Source organism: Papaver somniferum, chromosome 7, assembly GCF_003573695.1.
Source record: "Papaver somniferum cultivar HN1 chromosome 7, ASM357369v1, whole genome shotgun sequence".
Taxonomy (NCBI): Eukaryota; Viridiplantae; Streptophyta; class Magnoliopsida; order Ranunculales; family Papaveraceae; genus Papaver; species Papaver somniferum.
In genome coordinates, this window is record NC_039364.1 from 82,133,531 (window position 1) to 82,155,949 (window position 22,419).

At 35.0% G+C, this 22,419-nt stretch overlaps 1 protein-coding gene across 2 annotated transcripts; it reads right to left on the bottom strand.

Moving 5' to 3' along the window:
• Positions 1-9,303: 9,303 nt before the first annotated feature.
• Positions 9,304-16,748, bottom strand: LOC113292772 (diacylglycerol kinase 4-like). 2 transcript variants are annotated; one of them, XM_026541635.1, is made up of 12 exons: positions 16,318-16,746; positions 14,802-14,924; positions 14,376-14,513; positions 14,204-14,289; positions 13,710-13,797; positions 13,294-13,369; positions 12,793-12,875; positions 12,036-12,106; positions 11,650-11,727; positions 10,555-10,642; positions 10,107-10,223; positions 9,304-9,692 (listed from the first exon to the last, which is right to left on the bottom strand). In XM_026541635.1, exons 1-12 carry the CDS (start codon positions 16,651-16,653, stop codon positions 9,534-9,536), a joined length of 1,443 nt encoding a protein of 480 aa, XP_026397420.1. In that variant the 5' UTR covers positions 16,654-16,746; the 3' UTR covers positions 9,304-9,533. The 2 variants fall into 2 exon arrangements, 1 of the variants encoding a protein (XP_026397420.1); XR_003331856.1 differs by lacking the exon at positions 10,555-10,642 and having other exon boundaries at positions 9,557-9,692; positions 16,318-16,748.
• Between the last annotated feature and the right edge of the window lie 5,671 nt (positions 16,749-22,419).

The window sequence follows — 22,419 nt, forward strand, 5'->3', positions numbered from 1 at the left end:
GCTCTTTAAGCACATTTCAAAGTTCATGATGGTTTCTGTGAGTTGAATGCGTGACTGCGCCGCCTTGTGATAGCGGTGAGGCCTTGGGTATCAAAGCTCCACTGAGCTTCCCTCGCCTCGATTCAACTTACATTAGCTCGGATTGATTCCAGAGGGGTGTGCTCAAATTGTAACGAATTCCTTTTCGAAGGAATAGAAGCTGGTCTAGAAAACAATCTAAGTGGAGCCATCATGCTTTTTGTTTGCTAGATTCTATAGGTTTGATTTGGTCGAGTCGGACTTGTTTGTGATTGCGTAGAATTCCCCTGCAATTAAGAATGTCGAACTGGTATGATAGAAGCCAATACAATGAATATCGACCTGAATTTGATTATGGACATCATCAGTATTATGACCATAGTGAGAATAGTGACTGGGGACGCCAACCTTTTCAAGGTTATGGTTCATACCATGGTGAGCCCAATTACTATCCGCACGCGCATCAGTCATACGAGCAAGAAGATTATAATACTAGTTCTTCGTCTTTAGAGGATACAATCAAACTATTGAAAAGTAGTCCTTATTATGATCCTTCAGTTCCTATTCCTTCTCTAGAAGAGACTCTCAGGAATTTAGCTGAGTCATCACGTCAGTTAGCTGAATCGACGTATAAATTAGATGAGGTGAATAATGTAGTTATGGACGAAAGAACTGCAACAACAACTGAATCTGTAGAAGATATCCTCAATAGATTAACTCAAAACTTAGATCCTACACTAAGGGAACTTTCTTTGGAAGAGACCCTTGAGAGGATAGCTGAGTCGACACGTAGACTTGAGTTAGAGACGAACGAAAGTATTGCTCGAAATAACTTGAATTGCCAATATAGTGTATCCAATAATACCCTTGAGAATGAAGATACTTTTTCACATAATCAAGATAACGAGGTTATAATTGGTAACACTACTTATTTAGATAAGGTTCAATCATCTTCGTACTATTATGATGATGAGGATAGTAGTGATGAAGAATCTGAAATATGTAGGCATAGTAATCAGGAATCTAGTAATCCAATTGAGCTTTATAGTGATTATATTATTTCTACTTCAAATCCAAATAATTTTATGATTATTCACCTATTCAAAAGGACGAGGATTTGATTAGGGATACCACCGTTTTAGACGATGTAGTTTTTCCTTTTGATTACGAAGCCGATAGTGGTTTAGAGGAACGGGTTCATTTCGAAAATACTGTTTTAGAGTCTAGCGACTTAGAAACAATAGTCTTGGAAGAAGAAGATAGACCCGTAGAGATGAGTAAAGATGCACTACCTGATAATAACTTAGAAGAATCTCTTGAATATTTTAAGGACTCTGAAGATACGGAAATTCAAGAAATAATTAGAGGTCTATCTAGAGAAACTGAAAACTCTAAGTTTGGGGTGATTATCACTTCCCTAGTGCCTTACCTTTAACTCTCAGAAAGTCCCCACACTTAGGACTTGACATCAATGCCTCAACCATTTTACAAGATTACTTTCATACTCGTTTTCCTGAACCTAGTGATGTCCATAAGGAAGTTCAGTTGTTAGAAACCCATCCTCTGGTTGATGAGGTTAGACCAGGCTATGATACTAAGATCGACTTTTTTTCCCACCAAATATTTTTCAAACAATTGTGGGAACGTATAAATTTCAAATGTGTCAATTATTAAGTTCTGAGACTAAACCTAATTACTTTAGGATATTAGAATCGACACATTTTCTTAAGAATGACCACTACTCTCACTGTGGTCAATTATGTAAGTCAAACCTGATTGACTTAGAGGATCCTCAATTATTTAGGTTATTATTTTGTGCTTCTAAGTTCTTATTTAAGTATTTACAGACTCTAGGACCTAATAATTCGGATCTCAATTTTGAGGAGTTGCAGCCTAAAGAAATATATTTAGACCCTTTTATAGAACCTGAACCTGAACCACAATTAGATATAGATATCTTAATCAGGAAACTAGGTAAGGGCATGCTAGTCTTGTACATTTTCTTGGTTCACTGCAGTTTCCTTTTGTCAGCTCTTTTTGGTGTTAAAGACCCACAGTTATTCCGGCTACTGTTATACGGTTCGAGTTGACTAATACTTTTCTTAGTCTGGCTGAAGACTTTAAACTTAGCACTTCTTGGGAGGTAACCCAATCTCATGCAACCAGGTAATATCCTTCCGTAACTCTTTCACTTCAAATGGTAACAGTTTCTCCTTGTTCATGCTTTTAATTTCATCTTTAGAACATTGAGGACAATGTTAGGTTTAAGTTTGGGGGTATGGGAGAAACTTTTTAGTTGCAGTATGAATAAATAAACTCCAGAGCCTAGAAATTTATGCTTATTTAGGATGGCACTAACCAATCTAAGTGGATGGAAGCATTTTGATCGTAGGAGTTGAGGAACCAATCTGATTAGATGGAAACATCTAGAAGAGTCTATTCATAAAAGCACAGAGCTCAGGTGTTAGAAATAACATGATAGTTTCACCATATCTCGTTGAGTCCTTTTCACTTCTATTTTTATTTTATTTTGTTTTTAAATTATGTTTCTCTAAGTGATTAGGTGGGGCTCACGATTCAAGTTGTTACCAATGCTAGGGTGAATTAGAGTGATTGAGATACAAAAAAAAAAAAAAAAAAAAAATGGTAGTTACCAAAAAGTTGAAAAAAAAAAGAAGAAAAAAAAAAAAAAAGAAGAAAAAGTGAGAAAATATTGAGACCAGACCATTTGACCAAAAGGAATAAATTCAATAAAGTCGACCACTGGTACCCTTGTATATGCCAGTTGTGTTGACCTAGAGTTAGGTTATCGACCACTGGTTCCCTTGTATATGCCAGTGTGTTGATATTAGTCAGACTAATATCCCAATCCATTAGGATATGTTCATTTTGGCGGAGGCCTTCAGACAGATATGGGAAACGCCGTTCACTTAGTAAACATCAAAACCATCTATGTTTTTCTATATCCATCTCTTAATCTTTCCATGTGATTAGTTTGACTCCGAATATGATGTCCATAGTGCAACTATCTGAGTAGAGCTCTGTCACTTTATATGAATTTTAGTATGCTTGAGTGCAAACTCGTGTACAGCAAGTGGAATTTCGCATCAGGGTACTTCTTCCTGTAGTCAATAAGTATGCCAACCAAGGAGATTCTTTAGTGCCTTCCAAGGTTCGTTGTAGATAGCTAGGGTCTGGAGTATAAAGGTTTTGTGGTAATATCTCTAGTAAGCCCTCCCGAGACTATAACTCGGCCACTAGGGCCACCTAGGGGTTTAAAGGCTTATTGCATACGCTAAATGCAATCGACGATGCCTGCGACAGTGAGTTAGGATTTTATTTTGTAGTTTTGATTTTCTCGAGGACTAGCAAATAATAAGTTTGGGGGTATTTGATAGACGCATTTATGTCTCTAATATATCTCAATTGTATATAGTGTAAGTGCTCGATTCTATACTTATTTGGTTATTTTATTTATTTGTAGGTGTTTTTAGAAGAATAAGGATTTGCGGCGAAATTGGCTGAAAATGCGGCGTTTGGACCTCCGTTGATAGAGTGCCGGAAGCGCCCCAGAAGTGTACCGGAAGTACCCCAGAAATACCCCGGAGGAACCCCGAAAAAAGTGCGGAAAATGTCCCAGAGGACACTTGCTATACGGACCCTTGATTTTGGATAAGGGGTAACCTAATTACTAAGGGGCACCCCATTTCAAGGCACATGCTAAAGGGACTCCCAGTCTGGTTAAGGGGACACCACATTCAAAGTTCAAATAATGGAATTTGGCGGGAAAACTAAAGTTCACGTATGATAACTTGTTGTTGGATTTCTGGGCAGTTTTGAGGGAGATTAAATCCCTGAAATCAATTGGGCTAGGCCTGTTAAGACTAAACAGACCGTATGCAAGTGATTTTATCGATCAACTTGGGCTGGAATGGCTGGGAGAAGCGATCAAAGTCCAAACAGGATACGTATTGTTCTGTCAAGTTTCAAGGATTTGTATGAAAGATTTTGTGAGAGTTTTACGCTGGATAGTTACGTAGTAGGTCCTGTTCAAGTCTTGATAAGAGTTTGGTGGAAAGTTTATAGCTAACAGACGCGTACGAATAGCTTTGAGCAGTATTTTCCGAGACTTTGGAAGAAAGAAAAAATAGAGATTCTATCGGGATTTCTTGGAGCTGTGAAGTATATAAGAGGTGGAGAGAAGTGAGAGAAGATTATCAAGAGTTAGGGGTCGATTGGGAGGCCAGCAGAGAGGCGCAGGAGGAGTTGCAGGAATTGTACCTGCTGCTGCTGCTGCCATTAACAAAGCTCGAAGAACACGAAGAACACACCTGCAAAGACAGTCGTTCTTTGAATAGTGGAAGACTAGCGGCCGTGGGTCTTAAAAGAAGGCGTCAACAGCAGTCTTATTTTCGCAGCGTCAACAACAGTGGTATTTTATCGTTCTTTTCTGGATGCCGTCTGTGGGTCGCAGAATCACTGTTTTCATTCTTTTCACTCTTTTAATCAACTTTTTGAGCATCAAATATTTATTTTTAGAACATGATTATTATGAGTAGCTAAACCCCATTACTGGGATGATGGAGGAAACCATTCTCTATGCATGAGTAATTCTATTTAATTCTTTATGACTGTTTGCACTATTATGAGTTGTTTTATGATTTTTCTTGATTATTTGTGATTTTATCTGATGATGTATGCTTAGTCTAGGAACTCTTGATGCATCATGCTTATGATTTACATCCAATACTTTACAAAATCTAGTTTTGGCAAAGAAAAGAGTCGATATTTGTTATCATTATAAGCTATAATTGTCTAGAATTAATAGTTGATTCGCATGAGTATAAGAATTGGTGGAATCCTGAGTCCTAGTATCTCTTGATCCTGTGACAATTTTGTATATATTTTTTGTTTTTAAATCTATTCAAGTCCGAGCAACGATCCGTATTTACCGCAAATTTAAGACTACAACAGGTGCTGGTAGTAGAGGAAGCAATTCCACGAGATACATTGATGGTATTGACTGGATGCACGGTGACACCTGAGATATCAACACCGAGAGTTTTTCAACGCTAGTCCCGTCAGGATTGGTCGTTGATCCAGACCTAAAATCCACCATTTTCGAAATCAGTAAAATTGAATTGGTATTGAAGAAATTGACTTCACAACCGAGAGATTATCTCCCACTGTGGTCGCCAATTGTTTATTGGTGAAAACTATTCCTGCCGAATTTGGTAATTTGGGGTGTGTGGATGAGGAATGAATCTAAACATTCGAGAAATCAATCTGTACAATTCTGGCCTAAACCAAGAAATGGCCGTTCCAGACTTGCTTCTGTCACAAAGTGAAGGAGATGGGGTTGAACTTAGGGAGGGAAGCGAATAAGGTGTTGAGATTATGAAGGTGTTGGCTATGTACGACTTGTATCAGAAAGCAGAACAGGCTTGCAGAATGTAAGCTATCAGTTCCGGCGTTTGAATACGGTTGTGTCAACACTTGCTTCTGTTGTCTTGTCTTGTTTGAAAATAGGGAGGAGAACCTATTTATACAAGTCATTGAGCCTAACCCACGTCTCTCATGGGAAATGGAGAAAGTGGAGTGATGGAGTAGTGGAGTTGCGTGTGTTAGTGTTACACGATCAGTCTTGCCCACTTATCCCATCATCACTAACCGTCCATGACTTCCTGACACGTTCTTGTGATGGCGCGTTGTGCGCTGCACGCTGTAAACCGCCAGACCAATACCCCAGTATGTATCCCCCAGTTTGTGACATGATTGATGTCTCGAATGTGTGGATCGTAGGACCCACAAAAGGTAGCATGTAATGCTAGGTTAAATAACTAAGTTATTTGGAATTTGATACTTGTAAAATATCACGTGAATTCTATGCATGTAATGCATCGAATATATTCAGCACGTATGAAGCATCGCTGTTTTAAGGCTTAATGGAGTAAGTCACGATTAAGCGTCTTAAAATAGATGCGTGTCTAGCCATCTTCAAGTGATCGTTTGGGGCTGTACAGGTAAGTCCTGACTTGACCGATCACTTGGTGTGGTAGAGTGGCGGATTGTAATCACCACAACACCTCATTGACCAGTTAACTCCTAACCAGGGTTGTATAACCAAGCAGGTGAAGTTGAACGGACTAGATGATCTTTGAGACACTCATCTGCGACCGTTAGTGGAATTAGGGTTTATGAAGAGGTGCACAAGCATCACTCTTCAGCTTGGTTGAAACCAAGCTTGGGACGCAATTTTGGCCGGGCCGATCATGCATGCGTGTAGATGGCATGCCGGTCTAGGCGCCCATACCTCATTGTCTCCTGAAAGTGTGATCTAAGCCACTCAATTTGTCCGGCGAAGTTGAGTGGTTGAGATCAATTTCCGACAAAAATCCGGTGCTGCAAAAGCCGCGCGTCATGCCAACTTTGGGCGCGCGTTTCGAGACGACCAAGCTTGGTCGGTCTTGGCCGATTAGTCTGGTATACAGACGGCGGGCTGATGTACACGTCCATACCTTAATACCCCATAGAAACGTGATCTGAGCCACTCAATTGGTCCGACAAAGTTGAGTGGTCGAGATTAGTTTGCAATTGGGAGGTGTGACCACGCGTAGTTTGGGCGTGCGAATCGAGACGACCAGGCATGATATGCCTTCGCTGATCGGGTGTGGAGATAGATGGGCCCATAGTGATCGTGTTGATACTCACTGGACCTGCTTAATCGACCCCTAGACCCTTCGTTCGATCAGGTGAAAATGGACAATCGTGATCGAAAAACCCTAATTAGGGTTTTGCCAGCCGTGCGTCATGCCTTGTTTGGGCGCACGAATTGGGACGACCATCCATGTTTGGTCCTGACCGATCGGTCATGTATGTAGGCGAGCCCATGGTGTTTGTGTTGACATGCACTGGGGCCTTTGAATCTACATCTACACCCTCCATCTATGCCTGCGAAGATGGATGGTTGAGACTGATTTGCGACAAATGTAATGTGCTGCAAACCCTAATTTAGGGTTTCTCGTCCACGCTGCTTTGGTTGTACAAATTGTCAAGCCATGCTACCCTTTTTGAGAGGCCGACCATGCGGGTTGCATTGGTACGGTGTTGAACATTCCAATACCTGCTTGAGGGTTATGGATTTGATCTAAGCCATCCAATCGTGATGGTGAAGTTGGATGGTCGTGATTGTTTCTGAGACTGATATGGACAGTCCAGATGCTTAATCGGGCTAGTATAACACACCGAGAGATGTATGCTCAATCGGGCTAGTATAACACACCGAGAGCGGCAGCCTGTACGGGTATTTCGTATACGCTTCATTATTAACGCTTGGAAATTCGTGTTGCTCTGCTGAGAGCAACACTCAGTCGTCATACCGCACCAATAATGAGAGTTCAGCGGGAAATACAAGGTTAATCGTGTATTGATTGAGAATGCTATAAATTCACAGGGTATATGGGATTGTTGCTACATACTCCAACCTGGATGAATTAGTAAAGTGAAGAAGTATTCATCACTTATAAGTGGCTCTATCCTTTGCAGGATGTCGGCGCATAATTTTGGCTTTTACAACTTTAGCCCTGAACTAAAATCCACCATTAACATTAGGAGTTTTGCTCAAATGAGGAAGTTTGCTCAAACAAAGGAGTTTTCATGAGATGAGGAAAATAATATAATATGATAAAAAAAGGAGGAGTGAGACCTGCCATGGTGGCATGACCGCCGGCCGGTGGGCCCGGTCCCATGCGCGCCTCTCCTTTATTATTTTCCTTTCCTATGTTGTATATGTTTCCTCGTTCGTCCAAATTTTGAATGCTCGTTTATGCATTTGGGTGCTCACTTATGCCTATTTGGGTGCTCGTTCGTGCATTATTGTTAAGTGCACTTGCACCATTTTCTCGAGGCTTACTCGGTGCTGGCCTAAACGCCAGAAAAGTAAATATCTATTATTAATTCATGGAATTCAGTTGTGAATAAGCCATGAAACGGAGTGGTGAGATAGATTGAATATTTATTACTAATTCATGGAATTCAGCTGAGAATAAGCCATGAAACGGAGTAATGAGATAAAATAGATTATTTTCTAGGAATTCAATTGATGAATGTTGCGCTAAAGTTAATCTATGAATTGCTCTATACTAGTATGCAATATGTCTAGGAGCGTTTATTCGATAATCGAGGTATGAGATGGTAGAGACATCATACTCGCTCTGAATATTAGTTTTGTATAGTCAGGGAAGAACATTGCGACATCCTGTAGACAGTAACGCTCTATACTAGCATGCAATATGTCTAGGAGCTGTCCAATCATTGAGATTCTATACATGTGCATTCTATATAGTCAGGGATTATGCGACATCCTGAAGACATTACTGCTCTATACTAGCATGTAATATGTCTAGGAGCCGTCCAATCACTTATGATTCTATATATAAGTGTTGATGAAATATGCGATGTGTCGAAAGCTCAGTTGAGAGGCTTTACGAATCATATATTCATGCCTGCTCTGAGAGGATGTACGCTCAGTGAGAGATTATGACATGAACTTTCACGTCTGAATCCTAAAATATGAATTTAACATACCTGTCTGAAGCCATGTCAGAAATATGCAAAATTTTGATTTTACGATTTTAGCCTTTGTCGAAAATCCACCGTCAACAACTGTATACATCCATGTCTCTGTTACAGCACATAAATTACTGTTTTCTACAAAGAGGGGAATGTCAAGTCTATAACTAAGAACTGCACAAACCTGACGTGGCCCAATCTTCTGTCCATTCCCATCAGCAGGAATCACAAGTAAGTAGCAAAATAATAATAATTATGTTATTATCATTAATAAAGAGATGGTGTAAATGGGAAAAAGCGTTTACAAGAGGTTGGATGGGATCCCAGCATTAAATTGCGCTCCGACACCCTTTTGAGTAGTAACCCCTACTCTATGAAAAAGAACATTGTCAATTTTACTGCTAGCATCATGACTAGTTAAACAATTCATCAATCTCTTAAAAAGACCATTATATCTTCTCTAAGTTCCCCCGTCGAGAAGGCTAAAACGCCGAAATCATAAAAATGAGTAGTGCACTTATCCAGATATTTGTTGCATTTACGAGAGACTGCACTGGAAATAGCATGGACGGGTATGAAGGTGCAAATACCACCGCCTGTGAAGGTGAAACCTCGGTAACAGATTAATTTTTCATTTACAAATTAATTTTATAAATGAATAAGTTGTAACATAAAATTAGAAAGAGAATGTCAACAAAATATATATACTTATTGTGCATCAAAGGATATGATATACAAACAAAACTTGGTAACAACTAATCAATGTAACAGGTACAATTTTGGAATTACCAATAGTTTGAAAAGGTGAGTAGGTATTTATACAACCCTTTGGTTAAAATTTATATAAATGATTACACACAAAAAAAAATCAATTAAAGAGGAAGAATAAATAATCATTACAGAATTGAATCAATTATATGTCAAATAATTTCTAGCAATTATGATCAATCTCCGCTAATCATAAGAGATTGGAACGGAACCCTTTTAATCTCCACAAATGTAGAACACTCATTGTTCATTGATTGTTTCCATGGTTCTCCATCCATCTGCATATAGGCTTCTCTCCACTCCCCACCTCTTATTTCCAACCTAATTGCTGCCGCCTGAAAAACGATGATGTGAATTTCCATCCAACCCCAATTTATGAATAATCTCCAAGATTAATAAGATTAAAGTTTTTAAAGGAAAAATTTTTTACTTTCCTCGCCCACCCCGATCCCCATCCCATATTGAATTATTTTTGACATGTATGCACTCTCTAAAGCTTGATTGAAAGTTATCTAACCCGTAAATTGTGTTGGTTGTTATTTGTTTCTATTTTTTTTTATCCTTTTTTATTCTCAAAATACAGATGACAAAGTACTTAGCATGTTTAAATCTACACTGCCAGATTCCATAACTTTCATAATTATTTCTAAGAAAGTTTACACGAAAGTTATTTTTACGCTTCATCTAGGTGATTTAAAAAAAAAGATATTCATAAGCTAAACGGAAAAACTCTAGAAAACTTGTTGTACCTGAGCAATATGTTTTGCTGAGATAAGCTCGACCATAACTAAAGAAGCGTGCCATCCTTGCTTTAATCCAAAGATTTCAAGTAACCCATCATCTGCATGCGCCTCGACAAAGCCTCTCTGTTAAAAATGAATATGAGCATCATCTACATCATATTTAAAAGATCATTAATAATTAAATGCATCAATTCATGACATCATTAAGTTTTTATCCAAACCAAGGATTACCTGGCGTCTTTTGAATCTCAATTATTTTCAAGCAAATCCACTCTAGTATCTAACCTAGTATCTTTAAGGTGATCAAGTAAGTTTATCTCGTTTATCGGCATGCTATATAATTTATATATAGGTGACTATGCGTGTTTATCAGAATACTTCTATATAATGGATATGAGTACTATTCTAGATCATTTTTATTTACAATGATAGATATAATATGGATAAACCATACCTTTTCTAAATATTCTGGTTTGAGATTACCCCACGGGTTCCTTCCACTTCCATAATGGTGAAGATTTAAAGCAACTATCGCCCTAACTCTAAAAAAGAGAAAGAAGGAACATCTATCAGGTTCAGGAAAATGACAAAAATAATAATAATATTTTAATAAAATGTACATTTTTGCAAGAATTGAGAAGTATAAGGGTGGGTTTTGTTTTGTTTTTTAAGATAAAAGCACTTTGAATATTTTTTTTAATCGGTAAAGAATTTGGTGCTAGCGAGTTTCGAACTCAGGTCACTGGTATCCTCATCACCCGATGACTTTACCACTGTATTATAATGATACCGGTCTGAAAAAATATATATAACAATATTTTTTCTGTGTTGGTAAGTTTTAGCAAAGTGATCTTTAGTAATTTCAGAAGTCCTTAGCTTTTGAAAACTGCATAAAAACAAAAGTTATGGGCCTACCATAATTTTCATATATGTTTTTATTTATTTTTATCCCTTTAGTATTTTATAAATGATGAATGAAAATTACCCTTATATAACTATCTGTATATTTTTTTTCAAAATTTATCTTATATTCCATTTCAGATAACAAATATTAAATAAATAATTAATTTAAGTATGATTTATTTTCTCAAAATTATATCTATAATAACATATAATTATCATAATTGTAAAAATAATAATAATTATTACTATATATATCTGTATATATCAAGAGATAAATGTATATTTAATATTTAAAATTCTAATTATTCTAAACCCGAAAAGTCAGATAAAACTATTATGAGAGATATATATGTTTTCGTCATTTGTTGCAATAACAATAGTTGAACCTAATATTTTACTAAACACAATTTGGTTTCTTTTTTAATTATCTTTCTCTCTTAGTTTATAGTTTACCAAATGTTTAACTATTTTTTTAGAGCGTACAACACAACAACGCACAACATTAAAGCGCTTTTATAAAACAGAACACATGACTAACTAAGCCTTAGACTCAAAGATACTTCATGACTGAATGGAGAAACCAGAAAACATCCATTTATACATTATATTATACAAGTTACAAAATAAGAACAGAGAAAAAGCATACCCGGAAGGAACTGGAACCTTTTCCCATTTTGAACAATTTGCTTTCATAATGTGAACTTGTAAAATGTTCTTGAGGCCCCTACATGCATAAGTCTTGGAAAATGGTCATCTTTAGACGTCAAAACTATCTTAAACAATTATATTCTAACATATTTAATGCATCTAAAGAAATCTATACGAAACCTTTTACAATTCTATAAAACATATTTTGAAGTACTATTAGCTTTAACCATTGATAATACAACATCCTGTTGCAGTATAGTTTGGTGAAAAATTAGGTAAGGGATTTAGTTTTTGGATAAGAGTGACATAACTTCATCATAAAAAAAAGAACTACCAGTATGTTACAAAAGGAACAAGAATATTCGCTAAAAAAATACTACCAACCTTAAGCTAGGATCACTCATGCATGGTGTGCAAAACCACCCTTGACCGCAACCATATCCAGAATAAATCAACTATGATAAGAGAGAATGTGAAATTATTTTGAAATCCTTGAAGAAAAACACAAAAACTAGTAACTTTAAGATAATAACTAAGCTGGCTAGGCTAATAAAAAATTAATTCTTAAGCAGCGTATAATTACTTATATGATACTAAATGTTCTAATAATTTACATGATAACCATGTCAGTATGCAAAATATGGTTGTAACCACCTAAGGGAGAAAAATATTTGTACCACATTTATACCCCAATGCTAGACAAATCTGCAAAAGACATTCTTACAAATAATACCAGTTAAGATTACTTGAGTTATTATGAATAAAAACAATATAACAAACTTATCCTAAACTATAAATTTATAAGAAATCAAAATCATATACAGAGACATAGTGTTTCATAGTTTGAATTAAAAACGTTGATCCATGATGTTAATATTCAGAATCTTCTTGGGAATACGTTTTAAAGTAGAGAGGGAATATATTCTTTGAAAACGAAATTCATTTCTTCAACATTTAGTACAAATTAAAAACGAAAAAAAAATGTTTGAAAATAATTAATCGGTACTCATGCTTGAAGTTAAATATGATTCAATTGATGACATATACTGCAATCTTAATATTCCCGTTATCCAATTCCTCATGATTTTTATACTGAATATGTAAATAACACGGTGTAAAAGGATAATAAATCTTGTCAAACCTTATTTGATATTGGACCTTGTGCCAAGTATGGTTTTTCATCACGTAACTGGTGGAATCCATAAGCAACTTGAGCATCCATTCCTATACGGCAACAACTTTGAAAATAAGAAACATCAAAAAATTTATTTAATATGTAGAGTGAACATTTTTAATATATTAGAAGTTTTTTATGACAATCACAATAAACTGGTGATTCATGAATGACACCGGTGCTTCATGTTATCTAACGAAAAAATAAAATTAGAACATTTCCCACCTTTGATCATCTTTTCTATCTAACGTTAACTTACACCATGTTCCAAAAAATTTAGAGCCACATCATAAATTTGACACAATGAAGTTTTACACATTACGACCTTAACCAACCATCGGGTTTATGACTAGCAACAAAAGAAAACTAACATAAAATCGCTCTTTATCTAATTTTGAACATAAGATGTAACTGATTTTTTCATTTAACTAGTTTAAAAAATTGATCAACTATAAAATGAAAGAATACCTATGCTATAATAGTTGTAAAACACGCCTTCAAAGCATGTAGATGTTTCAGATGTCTCCCCCTCGACATCCAAATCCTGTAAGTATATAACTATATAAATATTTAAGATACATGTTCTAGAAAAACATTAGAACATCGGGAAAGAAATTAGTATTGGCCAATTTAGCCAACTTGTGTGAAGGGTTAGAAAAACAATATCGACCAACTTTGTGAGAAATTTTACCTACACCTTTGTTTTATTTAAAGTAAAACTTTCGACCAGTACGTCCTGGACATGTTTTGAGTTAACATTTTGTATAAAAATCCCATAACTGACTTGATGAAGATATGCACACCTTGTACTAGAATGAAATGGTAAAGCATGTTCATAAATAAAATTAAAATATAAAATTAAACAAAACAATTGTCATTCAAACCTTGTCAATAGAACATTCCTCAGTAGGTTTTAACGAGTATGGAAGGTCCACAGTTTCTCCAGAAGGTGTAGAGACTACAATATGCCAGCTGTATCAATATGAAGAAAATAATTTATTAACCAAGAAAAATTGTAAGGAGTGGTGATGGAAAGTATAAAAAATAAAATAACTGAGAAGTATAAGTTATATACATGCATAAAAAAATGCAACTATTGAACTTAGATTTGTCATAAATAACACAAGATGAGACGCGTAGAAAGTACGAATTTTGGTTTTCCTTTACGTTTAAGCACACGTTAATTGTTATTGAGGAGAACATTATCCACAATGTAACTATTAAGTTTTGACACTTATATATCTTTTGTTAAAAAATATTAATCTAATGCGTATTATAAGATTATTGATATAAATGATTAGCCATCGTAAGTATATAATAATAATAATAATAATTTTTTTAATTGTCATCGGTGTGATAACAATCTGAAAATGCTTGCCTATCAAGACGACATATTGGACCTGTAACAGCCTTGTGGAGAAATCTCTTAATGGCCGACTTCCACGCGAAAGGAAACGAACCTCCCTGATGACAAATTTGCATCTTGTTTTAGTATAAGAGAAGATTTCTAATCACTACTTAACAAATTTGCACCACATTAAATCTCTTACCCAACCAAAGCTTCTGGATAGGTCATTTCCTGTACCGAGTGGGATAATTCCTGTTGGAGGAACCGGCTCTCGTTTCTGCTTATTAAGCTCCGAAAGGCTTCCTAATACCCAACCCACTGTACCATCACCACCTGCAACCTGCCAAGAATGATCTTAAAGGCTCTTTAGAGAAAAATGAATGGTGAATAGAACATCTGAGAAATCCCTCAATCGACCGTACCATATAAATATGCACTCATGTACTATTTTAGGTGTGCAAGTTTTAATTAAAGGAATATTTAATATAATTCAAATATGCGAGTAGTTAGTGTTTAGGTTTATATCGACATATTATATTGAAGTAAGTTTGAGAATAACTTTCAGGTTTAAGTTCATGTCAATACGCAAGTATAGGATTGGTTTATTGATAGATAAAAGCAGACATACCACTATCCTCATCTTTTCACGGACTTCTTTTGCACATTCATCGCCAAGAGAAGCCAATTTCTCCAAACAACCCAATCCATATTGGACAAAATCTGGAGGCTTTACAACTGAAAGATCAAAAACCTGCATTATATATGATAATAAAATTATATAATTATAAAAATATTTAATAATAATTTTTTTTAAGTGTTATGATTGATGTTCAAAAAATAAACAAAACGTCAAAAAATACATTACAATCATAGACTCATCGTCATATAGACTTCAAAGAAATTAAATATAGCATATTTCAATACTTTTCATTAAATATTTCATGCAAATAAACTGAAAGAAAGACAATATTTTTTCTTTAATTATCTTACAATATATTCAACAAAGAAACTTTAAAACTCTTTTCAATGATCTTCTAGATTTTTTCCCATCAGCATCAACGAAAATAATAACCTTCCTAACCTAGTTTCTAAGTTATGCTTCATTTACATGAATTAACAAAATGTTACCAAACTTTCTGAAGAGATATGCTCGTATACCTATTGAGAGAAATTAGGTTCATGTGTAGGGAGAAACGATATGGAACGTGAGAGGTAAAGTGGTAACCTAGGTGCACTAATATAATATTCATAAAAAATTTAGCATATGATTTACATACTATACCAAGGATATTTATAACAAGAAACCCATAATAAATCATGTGAATTTGAATGAATCAAGATAGTCAAAAGTATGTTTACCACTCCTTGTATCAATCTTCTCTTTGTTAGTTTAAAAATGCAAATGTTGACACTATACAACATAGTTGTCATTTTATAAGTTCGATGAATTTGTAAATCATTCGTTATTTCCATTAGTTGTGTCTATTACGAAGATAATATTCGGCAGTATTCTCAACCATATATATCAAGAGGTCTCTAGCCTTCATCAGTATCAAATTATTTCTCTCTTTAATCAGATATGAAATTTAAAGGACAAATTCAACAATAGGTTTTTCATAATCTCAAAGTTAAACTGTAATGAACCTCTAACATATAACATTCACTAAAAATTTTACTCGGATAATCAATTCCAAATGCCTCGCTGTACTTAGTTAAGTTTATTCGTTATTTCCATTAGTTGTGGTTTTATTATTAAAAACCAGAAAACATCTGATTTACTCATGCAAAATTAAGTAAAGAAAGCTATTTATAGCTTTTTTTCTAAAGTTTTATTATTAACAAACGTTTATATAAACTTTGATTTTTTTCTCTCCTAGTTTTCTAAAGTTGAAAACATTTGCTTCAAGGGAAACTAGCCGGAAAAAAATAATTAACTAAATAATCTGAAAAAGAAGAAGAAGTGATAATACCATTGTTATACAGTCATTTGTTGATCTTTGTAATATTGAATTTTTTAAATGTTTAAATCTATACGAGGTTACTACTTTAAATTATAGTAAAATATAAAATACATAATTAAGGTAATTGAAACATCCAACATAAATATGATTAAGAGAATATGTAATGTATTTGTGTCTAATTACCTGTTCTTCGCCCATTATATCTTGAAGCCTTGATTTAAGAAAGGGACCATGACGACCACCACTTTTAGAATTAACAAAAACCACCATAGGTGCTTCAGGAGCTTCACAATTAGCATCAGATATTATTAAACCAACACCATTTATATCTTTCGATAAAATTGCGTCTCTCATTGCAAATCGAAGATATTCAGGTATTAATATTCTTTTTCGCAAATCTTCTTTATCAATTCTACCTATAGCAGAAAGACGTACACTTCTAAATGATTCAACAAACGAAGAACGTGATGTTGTTAACCAATGAGTTGATTCACTTGTACCTGATGATGGTGAATCCATTTTCTTCTCTGAGTTTTTTTTTTTTTTTTGTCTCAGAGATGATAAAATTGGATTAACCTTATGACCACAAGAGGTAGTTTTTTCTGGGTATTGTGCGAGTACATGATTGTGCCAAGATATCAAATTCTAGTTTCATAAAATATTTTGGTAGCGAGACATGCCGAAATATTCTAAGAAACTACCGAAATTTAAGTAAAATTATTTATACTTTACATATAAATAGAAAATTACTATCATTTTTCTACTTCATAATTATATTTTTATATATAAACGATAGGTTGTTATTTTTTAAATTTGCTAGTCATTACCAATAGTTTTTTCCCCACAAACACATGTCATTATGTAATTAGTAGAAAAACAATAGCATAATAAGGAAGACAAACATACAATTTGAATGCCCAGTCACATCCGTTATTCCCTCTTTATTGTTAGAAGGTTAATACATACTTGTTATTTTATTACACAAACTTCCCGAATTTTCGACTAAGATTTTTACATTTCCGTATATTTTGACTAATATTAAGGATTTCCATAAATAACACACCAACATAATCTCACAAATATTGGAAATTATTTTTTTCCTTCTGGAATTAACAAAGAAAATAAACAAAATGAAACGATAGAATGTATGAGATGCTTTACTTTGTCCAACTAGCCATACATACGCAAACCACAAATTGAATAAAAGAGCATCTCGGAGTGTCAATTGTGTCTTCGCATTTCTTATGATCAATTGATACAGAGCAAAAAATTATCAAAAATATTTAATCGATTCTACTATTTTAACAGTTGGAGTTGAAATTTTCTCTCATAAAAACAAAATTGGAATGAATGAACAAACGTATGGTTAACTCAATAGTATGTCAAATGAGCTTGAAAATTTTCAGATTAAAGAAATATATTCTTGGGGAAAAAATGTCGAATGCAGTAATAAAAATTGAAATGTCTAAAACACTGAGCAGTGAATGATAGAGCCTTTGTTTCTAATTTTACTTTAATGTTGAATATTCATCGATCTTGATCATTATTTATAGTAGTGATGAATTTTACTTAACAACCAAAACAAGGAGAGAATATCTAGTTCCAGAACCTTCTACCAATTTTCAACAACAAGTTATCACACGGTTTTGAAATCGGAAATAAATTTTGCAAGGTGCAAGTCTTGTATTAAGGTGAAACGTCCTTAGATATAAGACATGAAAGATTTCCTTTTGAAAGACAATAACCATGAGAAAAAATTGTGATATGATATACTTAGATGAACTACGTTTCCCAAAATATTTGTACGATAAGTTATTGAGAAACCTTGAATTCGATAAACCTCCCAAAAGTAACCTTAGTTTGAAAACCAACATCATGATTAGATAGATTTATCTAAGCGCATGAACATCTTAGCTTGTTAATGTAAGTTGTTCCCATGAATCATGTTCTCTCCTCTTGCTTGGGTAGATACAAGCGGGAACAATTAGTGCTACATAAGAAGTGTTGATACTTAAATCGAATCTTTACATTTTGGATTCACTAATAACGATGTGGTAGCACCTTTGAGTCGTATTTTTCTTTGTTATTACTCTTTATTGTTTTAGGCACGTAGAAGACAATTATGGCAACCACTTTGAGAATTAAAGTGTGTTAGAGCATTGCTCGGTTGAACCCACCAAGCGTTAGTATGTCAAGTTTGGTTATCATATTTTAGTTTCAAAACTCGAAGTTGCTTGATTGATTACCAGGGTCAACTTCATTGGGTTAGACTAGGAGCAATAGAAATGAGAATCGCTCGTGCTACTCCGAAAAACCTGAAGACGTATCGACATCAACAAACACATTTGTAATACCCCGATTCGGCAGGTAGGGTTCCCTGATAAGAATATATGTAATGGTTTTTCCTTTCTTAACACCTAGGCCTGACGAGTTCACTTGATTGACTTGTGGAAAAAACTTCTCAGTTAAGCGTGTTCGGCCGAGAGTAGTCACAATATGAGTGATTTCTAGGGAAGGTGCTGCTGGATTACCGCAGAGGTGCCCGTCAAAAACCCCACACTGTCGATGACCACAGTGGTTAAGTGGGTACAATATCAGTGGAGGGTCAGGTCATTACAAATAATACTTTCTCACCCTCAACAGGTCATTACAAATAGTATCAGAGCCGACAACGGGTTACCTATTGAGGGTGAGAAAATAGCTAGACGAAATAGGTCAGATATTGGTCTTACGAGGGGAAGAAAACGTCACAGATTTAGCTTATATATATATTCATGGACTGAGGACGGTGTAGACACCCTAATTTTGCACAATTACGAGAGTATGCCGCAAAATCGTATCGGAAGTGGTCTCGGTGTTAAGGTCCAAAATGAGTGCAAATTTGGGTCGTGACTACCACCTAATAATTGATATAACTAGACCCTGAAAAAGCAACACGTACAAACTTGTCTCACTAAGTCCCAGAATGTGAGCTATCCTGATAATCCGACCACCCTAGTCCACCTAGTATTTGGGGCCATGCATACTGTGACTAGACTTTAGGTTCGTTTCATTAATCCACTATCCTCTCATTAGGAGACCAAAGGTCCACTGTGCTCCCCCGTAACCCATGTCCACATTCCCGTAAATCCATCAACCCCTCTAATTTGAAGTGTCAACACCACTGTTAGCTTTGTCTTCAAGACTTTCCCATCTAGCTAGAATCATAGGAATTAAAATGATATCTTTCATAATTTAGGAAAATGAGCTAGAATAATTATTAATTTGAGAAATAATATTAATTGAATAGGAAAGAATATTTAGGTTTTTAATTTGAGTTGTTAGATTGAAATCATTTGATCATACGGTTATAGATAATTGAGAAGAGTTATAAATAGCTAATTAATTCTTGAGAATGAGGGAGGGAACCCGGTAGAAATTTAGGAGGAAAGAAAATTAGGGAGAAAAACTTTAAGAGAATTGGAGAGAAATTAAGACTGAAATCAAACATCGCATAAACATCCATAGCAATAATAAAGCATACAAGCACAGGCTATGTAAATCAAAAACTATCACAAGAAAAATTATAAATCAAATAATTTTATTTATAATAGTTTTATTCATAATAGACTTAACACAATCATTGAAAGAAATCAAAAATTGATGTCTATTATTCAACAGATCTTTCAAAGATCATCTTCAATTTCCTCAAATTTTTCAGGATCTTCATCAACAACATCTTGACTGATATCACGGATTCTGCACACAGTACCTTGATTATGTTCACAGGCTAAAGCGTTAACTTTTCGATTAATATTTTGAGCATAGTCCCTGTTACTGATTCCAAGTTTAATCAACTTTCTTTGGTTACGGATAACAGTTCTTAGTAGTGCTGCTTGTCTATGATGAGTTTCAATAGTACTGAGGAGGACTTGACGTAGATTGATAATATGAATCTTAGCATCCAAACTGTTTTGGACAAGAAGATTAGTGACATCTTCCTTTTCATTTTCTATATCTTCACAACCAGATTTCTTGAAGGTATCATCAAGATGAACTGTTTCCTTAGAAGTCATTCCACTCAAGGCTTTTAGAAGTTTCGCTTGAAATCTGGTTTGGGAATACATCCTTTAGCATAAGTTCTCAGACACGCTGAATACATATACTTAAAATACCTTTAACACATACCAAATATAAATATCAGCCTTAAATAAATAATTCTTACAAGATTTGAAAGGATTTTCGCATCTAATGTGTTACACATTCACAACTTTCTTCAAAAAGAAATTATTTTTCTAGGTCAGTATCAAGAGATACTTTTAACTAGGAAACTTATCATGTTTTACACAAGTTGTTTGCAATACAACTTTTCTTCACATAGAGCCAGAAAATTGTATCTATATGAAGATTGTGTAAACTCTCTATGTTGAATAAGAGATTATTGACAGGATACAGATGGCCCAGATATGTGTGTGTGCTTCCTTACATCAGAACATTGGCATTGTAAGGATGCACATTCCAATGCAGTTAAGCACTTGGATGAGGATATTCCTCATCAAATACCCCTTGAGGAGATCTTTTCCCTTCTTCAACATCATCATGTTCCTCTTCATGGGTGTTGAACCCATCCTCTTTGTTAGTAAAATTGCGAGATGCAATATCCTCGATTACATCTTGTGCCCAGGATGGTATGTTCTTCGAACTTGAACCCGTGTGGTCTAGATCTGCCAGTCGACAGTTTGCTAATGTCTCTTGTTCGAGGCATTCTATATGTCCTCTTAAGGTATCCATTCCTTGTTGGAAATGTTTTTCTAAACATCTGTTTAGATATACCTCTTGACATGTTACAATAAGAAGTTTCTCAATATGGACTTTATTCCTTATCTGTGAATGTTCCAGCGATTGAGTGAGAATTTCACACTCTGTAGTCTGTTGATGAACTTTATTGCATAAAGCCAGTTTTTGTTCCATATAATCTGCCAGATTATTTTGAAGACTGAGTGTTTCTCGCTTTCCTTCACATATTCTTACATTTAGTTGAACAATAAGTTCTGTGACATCATCTAGACCGTCAATGGTCTTTCCCTTTTCTGAATATTTTCCAACATGTTTGAAAAATCTTTCCAACATCTTTCGAAATCCGGAACTTGGGCAGGCTAGTGAATCAAATCTCTTTTCAGACGATTGTTCACTAGGAATTGGAGTCGGATCCAAAACATGTTTCGTGAGTTTCAGACTCATTCTTTTCTGATCAGTAACCTGACTAGCAATCAAGTCATTAGTCTTAGACTTTTTCTTTGATTTTCGAAAAGACTTTCGAGACCAATTTCCATTGACCTTCTCTGAGATATTATTCTCATTATCTTGACATACGTTAACTGAGTTCTTCATAAGTTTAGCGTTGCTTTTCTTATTTTGACTCATATCTTATAGGTTGGATCGCACCAAATACAGATTGTTAGATCTTTTCGTGTTTTCCTGCTCTAATACAAATTGAAAAGGCGAGGGTACCCAAATATATATCAAGCTAACACTTTTCCTACCTATAAGTCCTTTCTCCGAAAGTGATTGTCTATGGACTGAGTCGAGACAATGCAACTAATCATTTCACACTTCGTGTGATCGTCTATGAATACGAGATCAAGACAATACAACAATGAAGTATGTTTACTTAAAAAGTTTTGGACTTAACCAAACACAATAGGATAGCTTATCAAGTAAATAGGAAATTAACGATTGTGTAATTTACTTTAATCATAATAAAACAATTATAATGCGGAAATATAAAGTAAATGACACAACAAGATTTTGTTAACGAGGAAACCGCAAATGCAGAAAAACCCCGGGACCTTGTCCAGAATTGAATACTCTCAGGATTAAGCCGCTACACAAAATTAAACCAACTTCGTATAGTTGAGACCAAGCAACTAAACCTATAGTTCACCTAGTTCCGTCTGTATTCCCACGCTTCCGACCTATGAATAAGTCACGTACTTGGAACAATTCCTTTGTTTCATATCCCAAACAGTAAAGGAACAACAATTCTGTTTGGTAGCAACTCTCTTCAACCAAGTGATGTGAGTTCGACAAAGGCTCTTCTGTTTATCTCAATAAACTCCTTCGTCAGGTTCTTGGATATATCTTATTCTCAACTACGGAAGTAATTGTTAAGATTTTGTTACTTTTAATCACAAAGAATTGTATTGATGTCGATCTACACAACTAATCAATCCAATCTACCACAAGGAAAAACCGATTATAGTTGGATCCTCTTATACCGAAACAAGTATTGTGCACACCAAAGAT

Excerpts from the sequence above, each read along its gene's own strand:
- LOC113292772 (XM_026541635.1), bottom strand. The coding sequence starts at position 16,653 with ATGGATTCACCATCATCAGGTACAAGTGAATCAACTCATTGGTTAACA. Across the intron at positions 14,514-14,801 it reads GTGAAAAGATGAGGATAGTG|GTTGCAGGTGGTGATGGTAC; the intron begins GTATGTCTGCTT and ends CATTCTTGGCAG. Across the intron at positions 10,643-11,649 it reads AAGGTTCCAGTTCCTTCCGG|AGTTAGGGCGATAGTTGCTT; the intron begins GTATGCTTTTTC and ends TCTCTTTTTTAG.